The following is a 15636-nucleotide window of genomic DNA, read 5'->3' as shown; positions in this document are numbered from 1 at the left end:
CAGGAAGATTCCTGCAAGAATAGGGCTTCCAGCAGCTGGAGCGAAGCAGAGAGGGGAGCGAAATCCGCTGAGGCGGGCTTCGCTCCCAATCCGAGCTGCTGCAGCTGGGTTTCCCCTCCCGCTCCCAGCCACTCCTGCTGGGTTTCCCCTCCCACTCCCAGGAGCTCCTGCTGGGTTTCCCCTCCCACTCCCAGCCACTCCTGCTGGGTTTCCCCTCCCTCTCCCAGCCACTCCTGCTGGGTTTCCCCTCCCTCTCCCAGCCACTCCTGCTGGGTTTCCCATCCCGCTCCCAGCCACTCCTGCTGGGTTTCCCCTCCCTCTCCCAGCCACTCCTGCTGGGTTTCCCCTCCCTCTCCCAGCCACTCCTGCTGGGTTTACCCTCCCGCTCCCAGCCACTCCTGCTGGGTTTCCCCTCCCGCTCCCCCACACTCCTGCTGGGTTTCCCCTCCCGCTCCCAGCCACTCCTGCTGGGTTTCCCCTCCCGCTCCCAGCCACTCCTGCTGGGTTTACCCTCCCGCTCCCAGCCACTCCTGCTGGGTTTCCCCTCCCTCTCCCAGCCACTCCTGCTGGGTTTCCCCTCCCGCTCCCAGGTGCTGTGGCGGGTTTTTCCTCCCGCTCCCAAGCGCTGCCCCTTCCCCTCCAACCGCTGACAATCTGGCTCGCAGCCACTGTGGCTGGTCTTGCCCTCCCACCTCCCGCCTCCCACCTCCACAGCCTTGGCTCCGTTTCTGTCCTCGAGGCCTCTGCTTAGCTCCCTTCTGTACCACTTGGCCTCCATGTTGTCCTCAGTCTTCCCTCGCAGCTGGTATATGCAAATTCACCGCCATCTTTTAGCTTCTATAATTGAAACATTGTATCTTTTGGAACTGTTGCTTCAGGAGCTCAGAGCCTGGCGGCAGCAGGCGAGAAACCTTGGCTTCCTCCGTCCTGGAGCAAGCAAGCCTCATGTTTGCTTAAGCTGCCTGGCTGCCAGCCGCCATCTTGGCTGGCAGTTAATTTGCATATCTCGATGATTAGCCAATGGGAAGGGTAGCAAAGTTGCGGCTAATTACCATGCTTCTCTATTATTATATAGGATAATGAGTTCACCCTGAAACAGTTTCACTTGCCAGAGCACAGATTTATTTCTCACTCATATCACCAGTTGTTGAAGGTCATGAGGGTTCTCCCTAGTGTTCTCCTGCAACTTGGAGATCTGAGCTGCTTCCATTTTGCAACTCCACATCTTTGGGTTCTTTCCTTCTAGCCACAGGGTGAGAGAAAACATAAGCATTGAAGACTACCACCTGCTACTCCCACACACATTCCCATTGTCAAGAACTCAGGCACATGGTCTCAATGCAACCACAGGAGAGGCTGGGAAATGCAGTTTTTCTGTGTGCCCAGGAAGAGGAAATGGTATGATGAACCAGCATTATCTCTGTAAAAAAAAAAAGAAAAGAAAAATGTATGAAAACTTATATAAGGCAGAATTGGCATAGCTGAACCCTGAGGAAAGTATTAGCGATTAATAAATTACACTACTAGTAAGAATAAAAAAAGAACTCAATTTCTTCTTTACATTGCACTCAAACAAATAACTTTCAAATGGATTAAAAGCTTAAATGAGAAAGACAAAAGGAGAATATGACCCAGGGATCGGAAAAGAGTTATTATCATACAGATAAAAAAACAAAAACAAAAATACCACAAACCCATAAGGAAATGATGGATAAAAATACATCATAAAGAGAGAAAAGACAAACTGGTAGAAGATATTTTCAATACATACAACTGAAAAAAGATTAATATTTAGACTATCATACTAGCCTATTGCCACAAAGAATAATCTACTGGAAATAGTTATACTTCATTGGTAAGTCACAAGATTCCATTTCACAACCATTAGACTAAAAAAGGTAGTCATACAGCATCAATGTTAGCAAGGAGGAGGAGTTATGGGAAATCCTTTCCACTACTTGTGAGAATACAAATGGAAACAAAAAGTTTGAGGAATAATTTGACACTATCTCACAAAATTAAAATTGTGCGTACCCTGAAGAAATATCAAATCCACTTATAGACAAATTCTTATAAGTATGAATGAATTATGATTAGGTACTTCAACACAAATAGTAATCTTGAAAATACAATGTTGAGTGGAAAAACAAGATACAGAAGAAGACATTGTGTACCATTTTATATAGTTAAATCAAGCAAATGTAAGGATATTTTGAGAATCCACACATACAAAAATCCATACATGTGTTTAAGAATCCATTCAATACAGAAAAGCAAGAGAATAAGAAAAGTGAAAATTTAGGGTAGTGGATAACGTTGGGGATGTGGCTGGGGAGCAGGGGTGGGGAACTTCAAGGACACCAATAAAATTAGACTTCTTAAGTGGGGTAATGGCTTCACATGCATTAATTTTATTATGTAACTAGAGGCCCAGTGCACAAAATTTGTACATGGGTAGGGTCCCCTAGGCCTGCCTGTTGATCGGGGCTGATCAGGTTCCCTGCCTCCTGGCCTCCCTGCCTCCTCCTTCCCTCACTCCCTCAGTGTACCACCATCATCGCTGTTCACCTGCCATGTTCCACGCTGCCCCCTGGTGGTCAGCACACATCATAGCGAGCAATCGAACTCCCAGTCTCCTGGTCAAACTCCCAAGGGGACAATTTGCATATTAGCCTTTTATTATATAGGATAGTGTTGGCATAAATATTCCCTATGCACCAAATATTTAATTTTTAAAATCAACTCTCTCTCTCTCACACACACACACACACACACACACACACACACACACATGGAAAAGAGAAAGCACTCTGCAAACTGACTCCCATTTAAGAGAGCTGTTGATATTGCAATTGTGTAGGAGCAGAAAGAATGAGCAAATATATGTTCTCTTTTTAACACCACATAGTCTGTAGCAAGATCCTCTTTTCTCCTAACATTTAAAGTTTGTTTCCTTTTTGTAATTATCTCAAAGCCCCTAACAGTATAATTTATTTCATTTTTGCTTTTTATTTAACATCAAAATTCTGTTTTATTTTTCCCCAGTGGCCAGGTTTTATCTGCTCTTCCTAGAAGCTCTAGGGAAGTTCAAATTCTGCAGAGTCTTACTACAACATATGAGGTAATTTTTCCCTTATTTATTTGTAAACTAGAGGCCCGGTGCATGAATTCATGCATGGTTGGGGTCCCTCGGCCTGGCTGGTGATTGAGGCCTATGGAGGCAAGGGGGACCAGCTGACCAGGGAGAGGGGCTGTGGGAGGTTGGCTGTGGGAGCACACTGACCACCAGGGGGCAGCTCCTGCATTGAGCATCTGCCCCCTGGTGATCAGTGTGTGTCATAGCGACTGATCGACCCGTCGTTCTGGTCGTTCTGGTTGCTCGGTCGCTTAGGCTTTTATATATAGACTAGAGGCCCAATGCACAAAATTCATGCATGGGTAGGGTCCCTAGGCCTGGCCAGCGATCAGGGCCAATCTGTGGGGCAACCAATGGGGTAATCGGGGGGGACCGCTGGCACCCACCTTGGCTAACCTGGTGCCACCCACTCGCCATTCCTGCCCCCTGCCACCACTATCAGTTGCCTCCCTCTGCAGGGCGACCCGCGGGGCGATTGGGGGGCCCTTGCTGGCACCTGCCTTGGCTGACCTGGAGCTTACAGGCTGGGGGCAGCTCCTGCGTTGAGCGTCTGCCCCCTGGTGGTCAGTTGGCATGATAGCGACAGGTTGTTTCACTGGTTGTTCTGCCATTCAATTGATTTGCATATTAGGCTTTTATTATATAGGATTACTTCATTTTGTGGAAGTATTGTGTGCCATGTTCTCTCCTATATGTTGTCTAACTTGCATATCACTGGTATAAACCCCTCTTCTTATACCCTTTTTCCCCTTCCCATAATCACATGATTTTGCTGGTTCCCAAAATCAAACCTTCTTCATTTGTACTATTGGCTTTTTAGCTAACCACACAATAGTACCTTGGGATTTAAAGTGTGTATTTATAAAGATACTATGATAAAAGAAGTCCAATAGGACTTCACTTATAAAACAATAGTTTTTAACCAAGAAGCAAACATCAAAAAGACAAGGGAAAATTTACTAACATTTTCATGTCTGGGACCCATCTCCCCAGAATGCCTGATAAGAGTTTCAAAATATCATGGTAAAAAATTGATGGCTCCATGTTTGTCAGACCAGATTAAAGTTTCAAGAGAAATGCATATGAAGCATGAAGAAGGAGGACCTGGGGTGACTTGGAGCACCCTTAGATCATAATGCAGCTCTGACCTCTGTGTAGAAAGGAAGATTGTGCATGAAGAGTCTCTAGACTGAAGGGCAGTTCCAATGTAGGCCTGGGGGGACCAGTGATGAGTCCTTAAGCCAAAGCCACATGTAAGAAGAAACTCCTATCTAGCAAGAATAGACCTGCAATTTTGGGGGGGACCTGCATTAATATAATCATAATGCTCGATCACTGGCTGTCTGCAGCTCCGGAGAGCATGGCCTCAGTCTCTGGTGGATCAAGAGTAGGAACAGCTGGTGAGATCAGTCAACTATGTTTCTCCCAACAGAAGAGTTGAGCAGTGAATTTTCACAGCCAACACGCTGTGGACAGAGAAATACCACCAAAGGAAGCATCAGAGATTTAGAATTTAGCTCTTGGTCTGCCACTCCTAAGTGTGATTTTAGACAAGTTTAGCTATGAGCCTTAATTTCTTCACCTGAATAGTGAAAAGAATGACACTTGCTGGGTTTATACCAAACTATGACTATAACGATTACAGGAAATGAGTGTGAAAGTGCTTTGAAAAAGTGCAGTGAAATAGGGAAAAAAATGTGAATAATTTTGGAAGATATTGACCAAAGCCTATAATTAAATTAAAGAATGGGAGCACAGACATGATGATAACATCAAGAATATCGATTTTTTTATTAAAGAAAATCACCATTTAATCAACTTTCTATACAAAATTTTATTTCTCTTCTGAGTATCTGACATACACATCCAGTTTTATACAGTTGGGCCTTAAGTATATTCATTCACTCCTTCGTTCATTATTTAATCAAATATTTATTGAGTACCTACCACGTTCCAGGCCCTCTTTAGCAACTGAAATTACAGAGAAAAATAAAACAAGCTCCACACAAAATAAAAGTTTATAATGCCATGTGTATAAATGAGGACCAGTGGCCAGGAAGTATATTTTCACTAGAGGCCTGATGCATAAAATTTGTGCATGGGTAGGGTCCCTAGGCCTGGCCGGTGATCGGGGCCAATCTGTGGGGCAACTGGCAGGGCAATCAGGGGGCCCCCATTGGCACCCACCTTGGCCAGCCTGGCACCGCCTGCTCGCTAGCCCTGCCCCCCTGCCGCCGTTACAGGTTGTCTCCCTCTGCAGGAGGTGACCGGTGGGGCGATTGGGGGCAGCCCCACCCCCCACCACCACCAGCCCACTTGCTGGCAAGCCCCACCCTGCTCCGCCAGACTGCTGGCTCCATCATTGGCTGGCCTGAGGCCTGCAGACTGGGGGCAGCTCCTGCATTGAGCGTCTGCCCCTGATGGTCAGTGCACATCATAGCAACTGGTTGTTCCACGGGTCGCTATGCTGTTCGGTCGATTTGCATATATTATATAGGCTTTTATTATATAGATTCTCCTTATAGATACACTTTTATGACATTAGCTACAGATAAGAATAATATAAATAACCATTTTTTGTTTTATCAATTTTTCCATTTAAAACTGCAGATTGTTCTGTGGCAGCCAGTAACAGCTGACTTTATTGTAAAAGCAAAAGAAGTCCATTTTTTTGTGAATGCAGTTGATATAATCAATGTGAAATCCCATTTACATGAGAACAGAATTCCATTCAGGTAAGCATCATTCAATATTCATTGAATAATTATTATAAGCACCCACGAGGCATTTAACTAGCAGACGGTACAATTGCTTCTTGGATAAAGAAATACTTATGTTAAATCTCCAAAACAGACTGGTGATAAAGCCCAAGTAGCTGGCTCTGTGACCTTGAACAAGTGGTTTAACCTCTCATGACCTCAAAAGGATTGTTAGACTCAATGATCTGTGCAGTTTCTTACAGGTCTTTCTAATTCCTTCCTTCTTATAGTTCCTCTACTGCTATGGTCAGCAAACCGTGGCTCGCGAGCCACATGCGGCTCTTTAGCCCCTTGAGTGTGGCTCTTCCACAAAATACCACCTGTGGGCACACACGTACAGTGTGATTGAAACTTCGTGGCCCATGCACAGAAGCTGGTATTTTGTGGAAGAACCGGTATTTTGTGGAAGAGCCACACTCAAGGGGCCAAAGAGCCGCATGTGGCTCGCGAGCCCCAGTTTGCTGAGCTGCAGTTTGCCGACCACTGCTCTACTGTATACCCAGACTTGGGGAACGAAATTGTCATTCACTTGAGTAGACTTTATGGTACCTCTCAAAAAAGCAGCTGGTAAAGAGGATTTTGCTTCCTTCACTAGGTAGTTGAACATCCCTGAATGTCTGCCTCAAGACTAAAGTGTAGCAAATGCAGTTTCTGCTCAGAGTTCATGCCCTCTTCCTTTTGAAGTCTCCTATCCAACATCTGCTTTCTGTGTCCATTGTTCAAATGTTCATGTCCTCCTGTTGCCCTAGACCAGTGATGGCGAACCTATGACACGCTTGTCAGAGGTGACACGTGAACTCATTTTTTTGGTTGATTTTTCTTTGTTAAATGGCATTTAAATATATAAAATAAATATCAAAAATATAAATCTTTGTTTTACTATGGTTGCAAATATCAAAAAATTTCTATATGTGACATGGCACCAGAGTTAAGTTCGAGTTTTTCAAAATGTTGACACGCCAAGCTCAAAAGGTTCACCAAACTGCGGCTCGCGAGCTACATGTGGCTCTTTGGCCCCTTGAGTGTGGCTCTTCCACAAAATACCGACTTCTGTGCATGGGCCACGAAGTTTCAATCGCACTATATGTGCGCGCCTGCACGTGGTATTTTGTGTAAGAGCCACACTCAAGGAGTCAAAGAGCCGCATGTGGCTCACGAGCCACTGTTTGCCAACCACTAGAACATGGCAGAGCTAGGAGTTGAACCCAGACCTATCTAATGTCAAAACCTTGATTTTTATCAATTGGCCTCAATAAAAGTAAAGAAATATTATTAAAATGATAGCTAACTTTCAACTTGTTCATCTCAGATAATTAAATGGCTTGATTCAATGTTTGCCTCATTAACAGTGTGGCACTTCTCAAGAGACATTAAATAAGATGACTTTCCCATACCTACCCTATTCCTGTGCTTCTACTTCTCTAGAGATTTTATCATCTTTGGCTATTCAGAACATCTGGTATAGTTCAACGATTATCACCATGAAAAATAAAAATAAAAAGCTTTCTTCTTCTCCTTGGTTTTTAACTGAAAATAGAATAATACAATATTACTCTGGGTTAAAGAAAGCTGTCCACTAACCTACATGCTCACATAAAAGACACTGATGAAGCACAGTTGAGAAATGTTGATAATAGTAGGGAAAGGGTGACCTTTTGGAGGCCTTGCAAACAGACCACATAGAAGTCACTTTCTCCAGTGTCCATATGGGCTCTACCAAGAAGGTTTGTGAATTTCAGCTCACCATAATGGTAAGTGATATAGTTTTCACCTTGATGAACTTTAGCTTGTTAGGTTTCTTAGTGATTTTTTTCCCATGCTCACCTGTTGTGGCTACAATGGGCCATGTGGGAAAATCAGAGCCCTTTTCGAAAACCAGCTCACCCTCTGTTTTATCATCTAGTATCTTGATGGAAGATGTGGAAGATCTTATCCGCCAGCAGACTTCCAATGATACCATCAGCCCCTGCCAGCAGACTTCCAATGATACCATCAGCCCCTGCCAGCAGACTTCCAATGATACCATCAGCCCCCGGGCCTCCTCCTCATACTATGAAAATTATCACCCACTAAATGAAGTAAGCCATCATATTTCTCACCAAAATTACTATTTTCATACCAGCATTTCCACTTCAATTATGGAAAATTACTAAAATATCATAATTAATGGAAAAGGGTAAAAAATATTACAATTAAGTTGATCATATGGTGGTAACTCATCCTTTTGTAGATATTTTCACTGGGAAAATTGCATCATATTTGGTAAACTGCCTCTAAGCAGGATTTTGTCCATAACTAAGAGTATCTCTACCTGCTAGGAGTAGTACTGCATGCTAAGGAACTGCAGGGAATAATAAATAGGGACTTTTTATTGAAACTGCCACACAAAAATTTAACAGTCCACTGTGTTAGTCTTCCATAACAAAGTACCACAGATTGGGTAGCTTAGACCACAGAACGTTATTCTCTCACAGTTCTGGAGGCTAGAAGTCAACAATGAAGGTATCAGTAGGGTGAGCTTCTCCTGATGATCTCTCCTTGACTTGCAGATTGCTGCCTTCTCGCTATGTCCTTACCTGCCCTTTTCTCTGTATTACACATCCCTGGTGCCTCTATATGTCTCAATCTTTACTTCTTATAAGGACACCAGTTAGAAGGGATTAGGACCCACACTAACAGCCTCATTTTAACTTAATTACCTCTTTAAAGGCCCTATCTCCAAATATAGTCACATTCTAAGATACTAGACGTTATGGACTTCAACATATGAATTTGGGAGGTACACAATTTAATAATGACATTCCAGAAAATGCCTTGGAACTCTCCTCCCTTCCACTCCTCCTTTCTAGGAGGTTCATAGGAACCATAGTAATCTTGCTCTTAGAAAATTCCCTCAAATCCTCCTTCCCCTTCAGAACTGATCTCTTTTTCAGTCCTCACCACAGGTGGGCAGGAGGTATTCTTTTGTCATTGACTCTCACTTAGAAAACTTAAGTAATCCACTGTGGGGAGAAAAACAAATACCCAATAAAAATACTTTTTAAAACAAATAGCAAAAGAAGATAGTTATTCAAAGGATATTATCTTCATTACCTCAATTAGATTGTGAAATAAAGAGTCTTCTATTAAAACTACCTTCATATAATACAGCCTCCCCTGTTGAAGGAATTCTACGAACCATCACTGGAACACAAAATTGTTGTATGTAGTTGTTCTTTCAGATGTGGTCATTCCTTAGAAGAATAGCACGGTAAACAGAGGCCCACTGCGGAAATCCCTGACAGCTAAATCTCCAGCCCCTTGGACATTGACAGCACTGGTGTTTGGCAGCAGGTAGGCTTCCCAGGAGCATCTTTGGACACTAGCCTAAAGTCAGGCCTGGAATTCTTTATTTGTCCTTCCACTACAATCTTGATGGAATCACAAGTACCACTGGACTGTCAACTAGGAGACAGGCCCAGAATCAAATGCCTTCTCAGGGTAGAAGAGAATTGTTTTCCCCTCCAGATTATACACCTTTGCCTCTTATCATCTCACAGATCTTCTTGTGAATTCACAGGTTTCTAGTGGGAAATAAGGGCCCTATCATTTATCCTGTGCAAAGACAGTGCCCAGGCCTTCCTTAGGTTACTCTTAAAAAGTGAAATTTTTTTTTAAAAAAATTCAAATAAAAGTGAACTTGTGAATGAACGGTAAAGAGGATTTCATACACAGAGGCAGGGATTTGATGTGATGAGCCTTTAAAAATAACTCTTAGGAGACATACTTTAAAGATGAACTTTTCCTACTTTGTCATATGGTTTTCAGTACTTTTCTACTCTTTCTCTAAACCTTGATAATTTTCAAAACTTTACTTTTATTGATTTTTCCTAAACAACAGAAGAAACACCTGCCCCAAGTATTTTAGTTCCTCATTCTTTCTACCTACACAGGTTTTAGAGAGCTCTCCTTCCCTTGAAGATGCTGTCTGCTTCCTTTGGTCAGGGAAATGCTTCAAACTTACTCTATGACTGACTGCTTATGTCCATTTTGATAGATCTATTCTTGGATGGATGTTATAACTGAGCAGTATCCTGATATGATTGAAAAAATCCACATTGGATCCTCATATGAGAAGCGTCCGCTTTATGTTTTAAAGGTATGTCATGGGGGAGAGTCATTGATCTGTCGACTCCAGGGGATGTGTTAATTCTCCAGTGGCACTTGTTATAATTTGGATTTTTTTTCTTTGAGTTCTGTAAATATTTGTATTACAACTGTTTCTCCACTTTAATACTCAGCTACTTAGGGTTAATTTTTTTTTTTTCGCTTTACTAATGCAGTGTTGGTCTATGAGTGGAAATCCCAATTTTAGAATTAACTCTGTCTCTTATGTGACAGATAAATTCCCTGAACTTCAAGACCTACTGTCATAAAATAAAGGGCAAGGGGTGTGGTCTGGATTATTTTTCATGTCCTTGTTTTATTTATACCACCACCACCTCTGACTGCCTTACGTAGGAAGAAGAAACGAGAGAGATGATCCGTTATTGAACAAACACTGACACTGTCACAGTTTTTGGAACAAAACAAAACAAACAAAAGCTGAACAACCAAACCCAGGGAAGGATAAGAACCAGGGAAATGCTGGGGTCCTGACAATAGGGTTGAAATGATAGCTTCTGTTCTAATCACAGTTCATTTGGTTATTCATTTTCAGTTGAATAAATTGGCCTTAGTAAAGGTAAGTAAATGTGGCCAAAGAAGAATTTGAGGGAGACATAAAAACATACTAATTCTTTCTTGATAATTTATAATGATGTACTTCTGTTTTGTACCACTTTCCCCACCCTAAATATATCCTATATAATAAAAGGGTGCTATGCAAATTGATCCTAACAGCAGAGTGACTGGGAATGACTGGTCACTATGACACACACTGACCACCAGGGGGCAGACGCTCAATGCAGGAGCTGCCCCCTGGTGATCAGTGCGCTCCCACAGGGGAAACTATGCTTAGCCACAAGCCAGGCTGACAACCGCCAGTACAGTGGTGGTGGTGGGAGCCTCTCCCGCCTCCTCATCAGCGCTAAGGATGTCCGACTGCAGCTAGGCCTGCTCCCCGGTGGCAAGTGGATATCCCCCGAGGGCTCCCAGGCTGCCAGAGGGATGTCTGACTGCCAGCTTAGGCCCAATTCCCCGGGGAGCGGGCCTAATCCAGCAGGTAGTCATCCCCCGAGGGATCCCAGACTATGAGAGAGCACAGGCCGGGCTGAGGGACCCTCCTGAGTGCACAAATTTTTGTGCACTGGGCCTCTAATATATATATTTAAAAAGAAGCTCTGGAAAAAATAATCATTGGAGAATACTTTATTTACTAATATTTAATTTACATTTAGTTTCCCAACATTATCTAAATTGTGATAGGTGTGCCTTTTTGGTCATTCAAAGATAAGATTTTGAGTCAGAATTTCTAAGTTTTAATCTGTTCTGAAGTAACTTGCAGTGCAGACTCAAGACAGACATATGAAACATTGGGTCTTCTTGGTGACTGAGTTGCTCAGATTGGATCCTTGTAATCATGGCATCCCATCCATGGCATTTGCTTTCAGCATGTTGTGTGTGCTCACTGGAACTTGTGTTTCTGGTACTTAGATGTACATGTGGGGAAGCCATGCTTCTTGCATGCGTTAATCTCCTCTTACTTGGCCAAGGATGCCAGCATAAGGACATAATGTAGGTCTCTAGGGTTCCTCCTGCTTGCCAGTGTCAGGACCAGTACCAGCAGAGCTTGCTTAGCACGGACAGAAGACAACTAATTCAGACAACTCAGGGTTTTCTATTAAATTGAATAGATTAAGTCAGCCAAGCAGTTCTCTTCTTTGAGTAATTTAACCTTTCACGGTCAGTGCACATGACTCTCTCACTTGCTTTCTCATTGAATATCACTATCTCCAAGTTAGTTAAGAAAATCTTCCTTGAGTAGTGCAGATGGCAATCTAAAAATCTAACTCTCTCTTTTCTTATTTTGGAATTTCAACCCCACATATTTGTTTGATTTTACAACACTCTTCTCCCTTCCCTCCATACTCTAAAGTTGGGTTGTAACTATTTTTTAAAAGCAAATGAAATATAATTCATTTTGTTTGGAGGTGAATTTGAGAATTCTGCTGAAGACCTTAAAGGCTATCACTGAGAAAAGAAAGGTTGGAAAATATCTCCTTTTCCAGAGATTTGACATCATGCACTAGCCCCCCACCCCCCAATACTGTGAATCAGAACAAGCCTATTGTCCCCAGATATATTGGTAATAAGTTTGTGTGAAGTTAGATGTGTGATTCTTTTTGTATAAAATGGAGAAATAGCCTACTGGCTCCCCTTTCTCAAGCCTTTCTCTGTTCCACACCTCCCATAGAAAGTTGCCTACCCAACACATACCATTTACCTCTAACGATGTGTGAAGAAAGTGCCTGAAGCACTAATTCTCTGGTCTCTACTTCTACATTTCCACTAGTTATAACTACTGAAATGTTTGGGGAATAAAAGAGCTTTAAGTCAAAAGTCCTGGCTTCAATTCTTAATTCTGACTCTTACCAGGTATGTGATCTTAATAATTTTATCTCTTCACTTTTAATCTCACCAGCTTTTAATTTTTCTTCAAAATTCTCAAAGTAATTCAGAGACTAGTGCATATGTCATATATTTGTTAAAAGAGACTATAATAATAAAAGCATAATATGCTAATTAAACTGGACATCCTTCCGGAAGACCTTCCAGAGGAAGCCAAGGCTGCGAGGGAAGCCCGGGTCCAGGTGCCAGAGGGAAGCCGGTGCTGGCAGAGGGGGGATGAAAGGCCTACTCTTGCACAAATTTCGTGCATTGGGCCTCTAGTTAAAATATAAGCCCTAAATAAATGGAAGTTATCCTGAGGCTCCTTGCTATTATTTTTATTTTCTTTGGGCAGGTTTCTGAAAAGCAACAAGCAGCCAAAAATGCTGTTTGGATTGACTGTGGAGTCCATGCCAGAGAATGGATCTCCCCTGCTTTCTGCTTGTGGTTCATAGACCATGTAAGTACAGTATTCACATTCTCTTAGACCAGAGTTTCTAAATATGTGGCCTAAGACCATCTGTGTCAAAATCAGCTGGATTGTTTACAAAATGCATTTTCCCAAGTCACAGCCTAGAATTCATGACTTAAAATCTCTGCAGGTGAGGCATAGAAATCTACAATTTTCACAAGCTTCCCAGATGACTTATATGCATATTATGCTTTAGAGTCATAACTTCAAGCATTAAAATCATTCTAAAGATTGTCGGCCTTTTCTTTCTTACATTTTAAGCTAGGGCTAAACACTAGAACATAATTAAGAAGTAGCATGCAATTGTAATATTTTTACAAGTAGAAGAAAGAACTAAAGCAATTACATAAATTAAGTTTCATTTAATTTCTCATTTTTTTGATTTGAATTATCCAGACATTTTTTGCCATATTCTGCCCTTGCAAAATTAATATAAAGTACATTATAGGGCAGATCATATTTTTTCATATATCATAATAGAGGATTTTTGTCCCTGAAAAAGGCCTTGGCATAAAAAAATCCATATATAATACAAAGAGTATGTCATAAAAGTAAAAATTATCCTATCTAATAAAAGAGAAACATGCAAATTGACCATAACCTCAACACCCTTCCCATTGGCTAATCAGCAGAATATATGCAAATTAACTGCCAACCAAGATGGTGGCCGGCAGCCAGGCAGCTGAAGTGAATAGGAGGCTTGCTTGCTCCAGTGACGGAGGAAGCCAAGGTTCCCCACCTGCCGCTGCCGGCCTCTGAGCTGCAACTCTAAGAAACAATGTTGCAATTATAGAAGCTAAACATTCCCCAGAAACCTGCTTTTGGCCAGCCGGGCTTCAGCCAGCAGGATCGCAACAGTATTACAATTATAGAACCCAAACAAACCCAGATCCCTGCTTTCAACAGCTGAGGTCTCAGAGCTGGAGTCAAGCCTCAGAGCTGAAGCTGGCTCTCAGCTCCAGTGGCAACCATAGCAGGTAAATAAATCCCAGAATGAAAAAAAAAGAAAAAAAGGAGAGGTTGGGAGCCTCAGTTGCCCGCCAACCTGAAAACAGCCATCATCCCCTCACCCAGACTGGCCAGGCACCCCAGTGGGGACCCCCACCCTGAAGCAACAAGACGGAGGCTAATTTGCATACTGAAGGCAGGCGGCAGCAGGCAAGGCTGTCCGTGGTCGTCCGGGACCGGATCTGTGACCCTGCCGGGCGGGGGGCAGTGCTTGAGGCTGTCCACGGTCTGGGACCCGGATCCGTGACCCTGCTGGGTGGGGGGGCGGTGCTTGAGGCTGTTCACAGGACCAAGACATGGATCTGTGAGCCTGCCAGGCAGGGGGCAGCACTTGAGACTGTCCGCGGTCCCGGGACCTGGATTCGTGACCCTTCCCGGCAGGGCGGCAGCTCGCACAGGGGCAGATCAGCCGGGGTTGGGCAGGGCAGGAAGCCTGGCTTCCGCCCAGCCCCAGTCACTCTGGGCAGGTGAGCAGCGCAGAGAGCCTCTGGACAGGGGAGGCAGGCCGGTGGAGGGCAACCTGTACTCCCCACATGGTGATGGTGACAGCTGTGAGCGCGCCAAGTGGAGCCTGCAGGCTGAGCTGAAGTAGCGCCTGCAGGCCATCAGCACCCAGGAGTGGCTGCGCAAGATCCGCCTCCTGGCCCAAAAGGTGCAGGATCGCAGGGACAGCCACCATGGCGGGCCAGACTGACGTCCTCCTGGCCACACCACGGGGATTTGCAGGTCTGCAAAGCCAGAGGCCTCCGGTGTGCACATCCCCCCCTGGCATGCGAACATCCCCCAGTACACTGTCACCCTCCCACGCCTGCAACAGCTGCAAACCAAGGCGTGCACAAGTTCCCCCCGCCTCTCCACCGCACTCCCATCAACCTGGCATGCCTAACACCCCCACAGGATGTGCACACATCCTCTCTGATGTGCTCACATCCTTTGGAGAGTGTCTGGGTGTTCTGGGTGCTGAGGGTGGGTGCCTGTGAGATGACAGTGAGAGGGCAGAGTGGTGATGCCCTGTTCCCACGGAGGCCAGTGCAGCTACAAGATCACCTCTGGGGGGGTTAATGCAGGTGCTGAGGCAGGAGCAGGTGCAGACAGACACACCTGGTGGGCGCGGGCGGCCCTCGCTGAGGTGCCTTCGGTCAGTGTTCAAGATCAAGAACCCAGAGGTGGAGAGGAATTCCGTCCTCTCAGTGAAACAGTGGGATAGTCGGGGCGACTGTAGAGAAGGAATGTGCACTTTGGGTGCCATCACCCATGAGTGAAGGCTGCCCTGACTGAGCCTCGCTTGCTTGGGGCCTAGCGCACTCCTGCCAGGCAGCAGGGGACAGGACGTGCTTTTCCAAATTAATGAGAGAAAATGTTGATTCTCCTGCCCACGAAGGTGGAAAGTGAAGTGGGGAGACATGTGGGGAGTGAGTGAAGTTCCCTGTCTTGGGGTTCCAAATCTGCTGTTGGTTTCTTTCACCACTGACTAGAGATATGCAGGGTGTCCCCCCAAAATGTATACACACTTTGAATACCTACTAATTCCAATGGTTTTAAGCATAAGAAAGAAACAACAATAGAGCTGTTATCTGTTAAAAGTGTGGGCACAAACAGGTAGTTGGACATTCCCTGAGGGGTCTCAGATTGGAGAGGGTGAAGGCCAGACTGAGAGGCCCTCCCCCGCACCC

The 15636-nt window shown here is 44.3% G+C and overlaps 1 protein-coding gene across 1 annotated transcript in view; it reads left to right on the top strand.

Moving 5' to 3' along the window:
- Positions 1–15636, top strand: part of CPB2 (carboxypeptidase B2) — a gene marked incomplete at both ends in the record, with an annotated part of 60283 nt that overhangs the window by 13315 nt on the left and 31332 nt on the right. Inside the window, 5 exons of the mRNA XM_081083915.1 lie at positions 3046–3121; positions 5747–5871; positions 7799–7973; positions 9932–10033; positions 12839–12943. Of these exons, the coding sequence (XP_080940041.1) occupies positions 3046–3121; positions 5747–5871; positions 7799–7973; positions 9932–10033; positions 12839–12943 (583 nt within the window). The remainder of the gene's footprint in view (positions 1–3045; positions 3122–5746; positions 5872–7798; positions 7974–9931; positions 10034–12838; positions 12944–15636) is intronic.

The sequence above is a fragment of the Myotis nattereri genome (genome assembly GCF_964212035.1).
Source record: "Myotis nattereri genome assembly, chromosome: 2".
Classification (NCBI taxonomy): Eukaryota; Metazoa; Chordata; class Mammalia; order Chiroptera; family Vespertilionidae; genus Myotis; species Myotis nattereri.
Note: the sequence above shows the minus strand (reverse complement) of the source record. Positions and strands in the feature narration are given on the sequence as shown.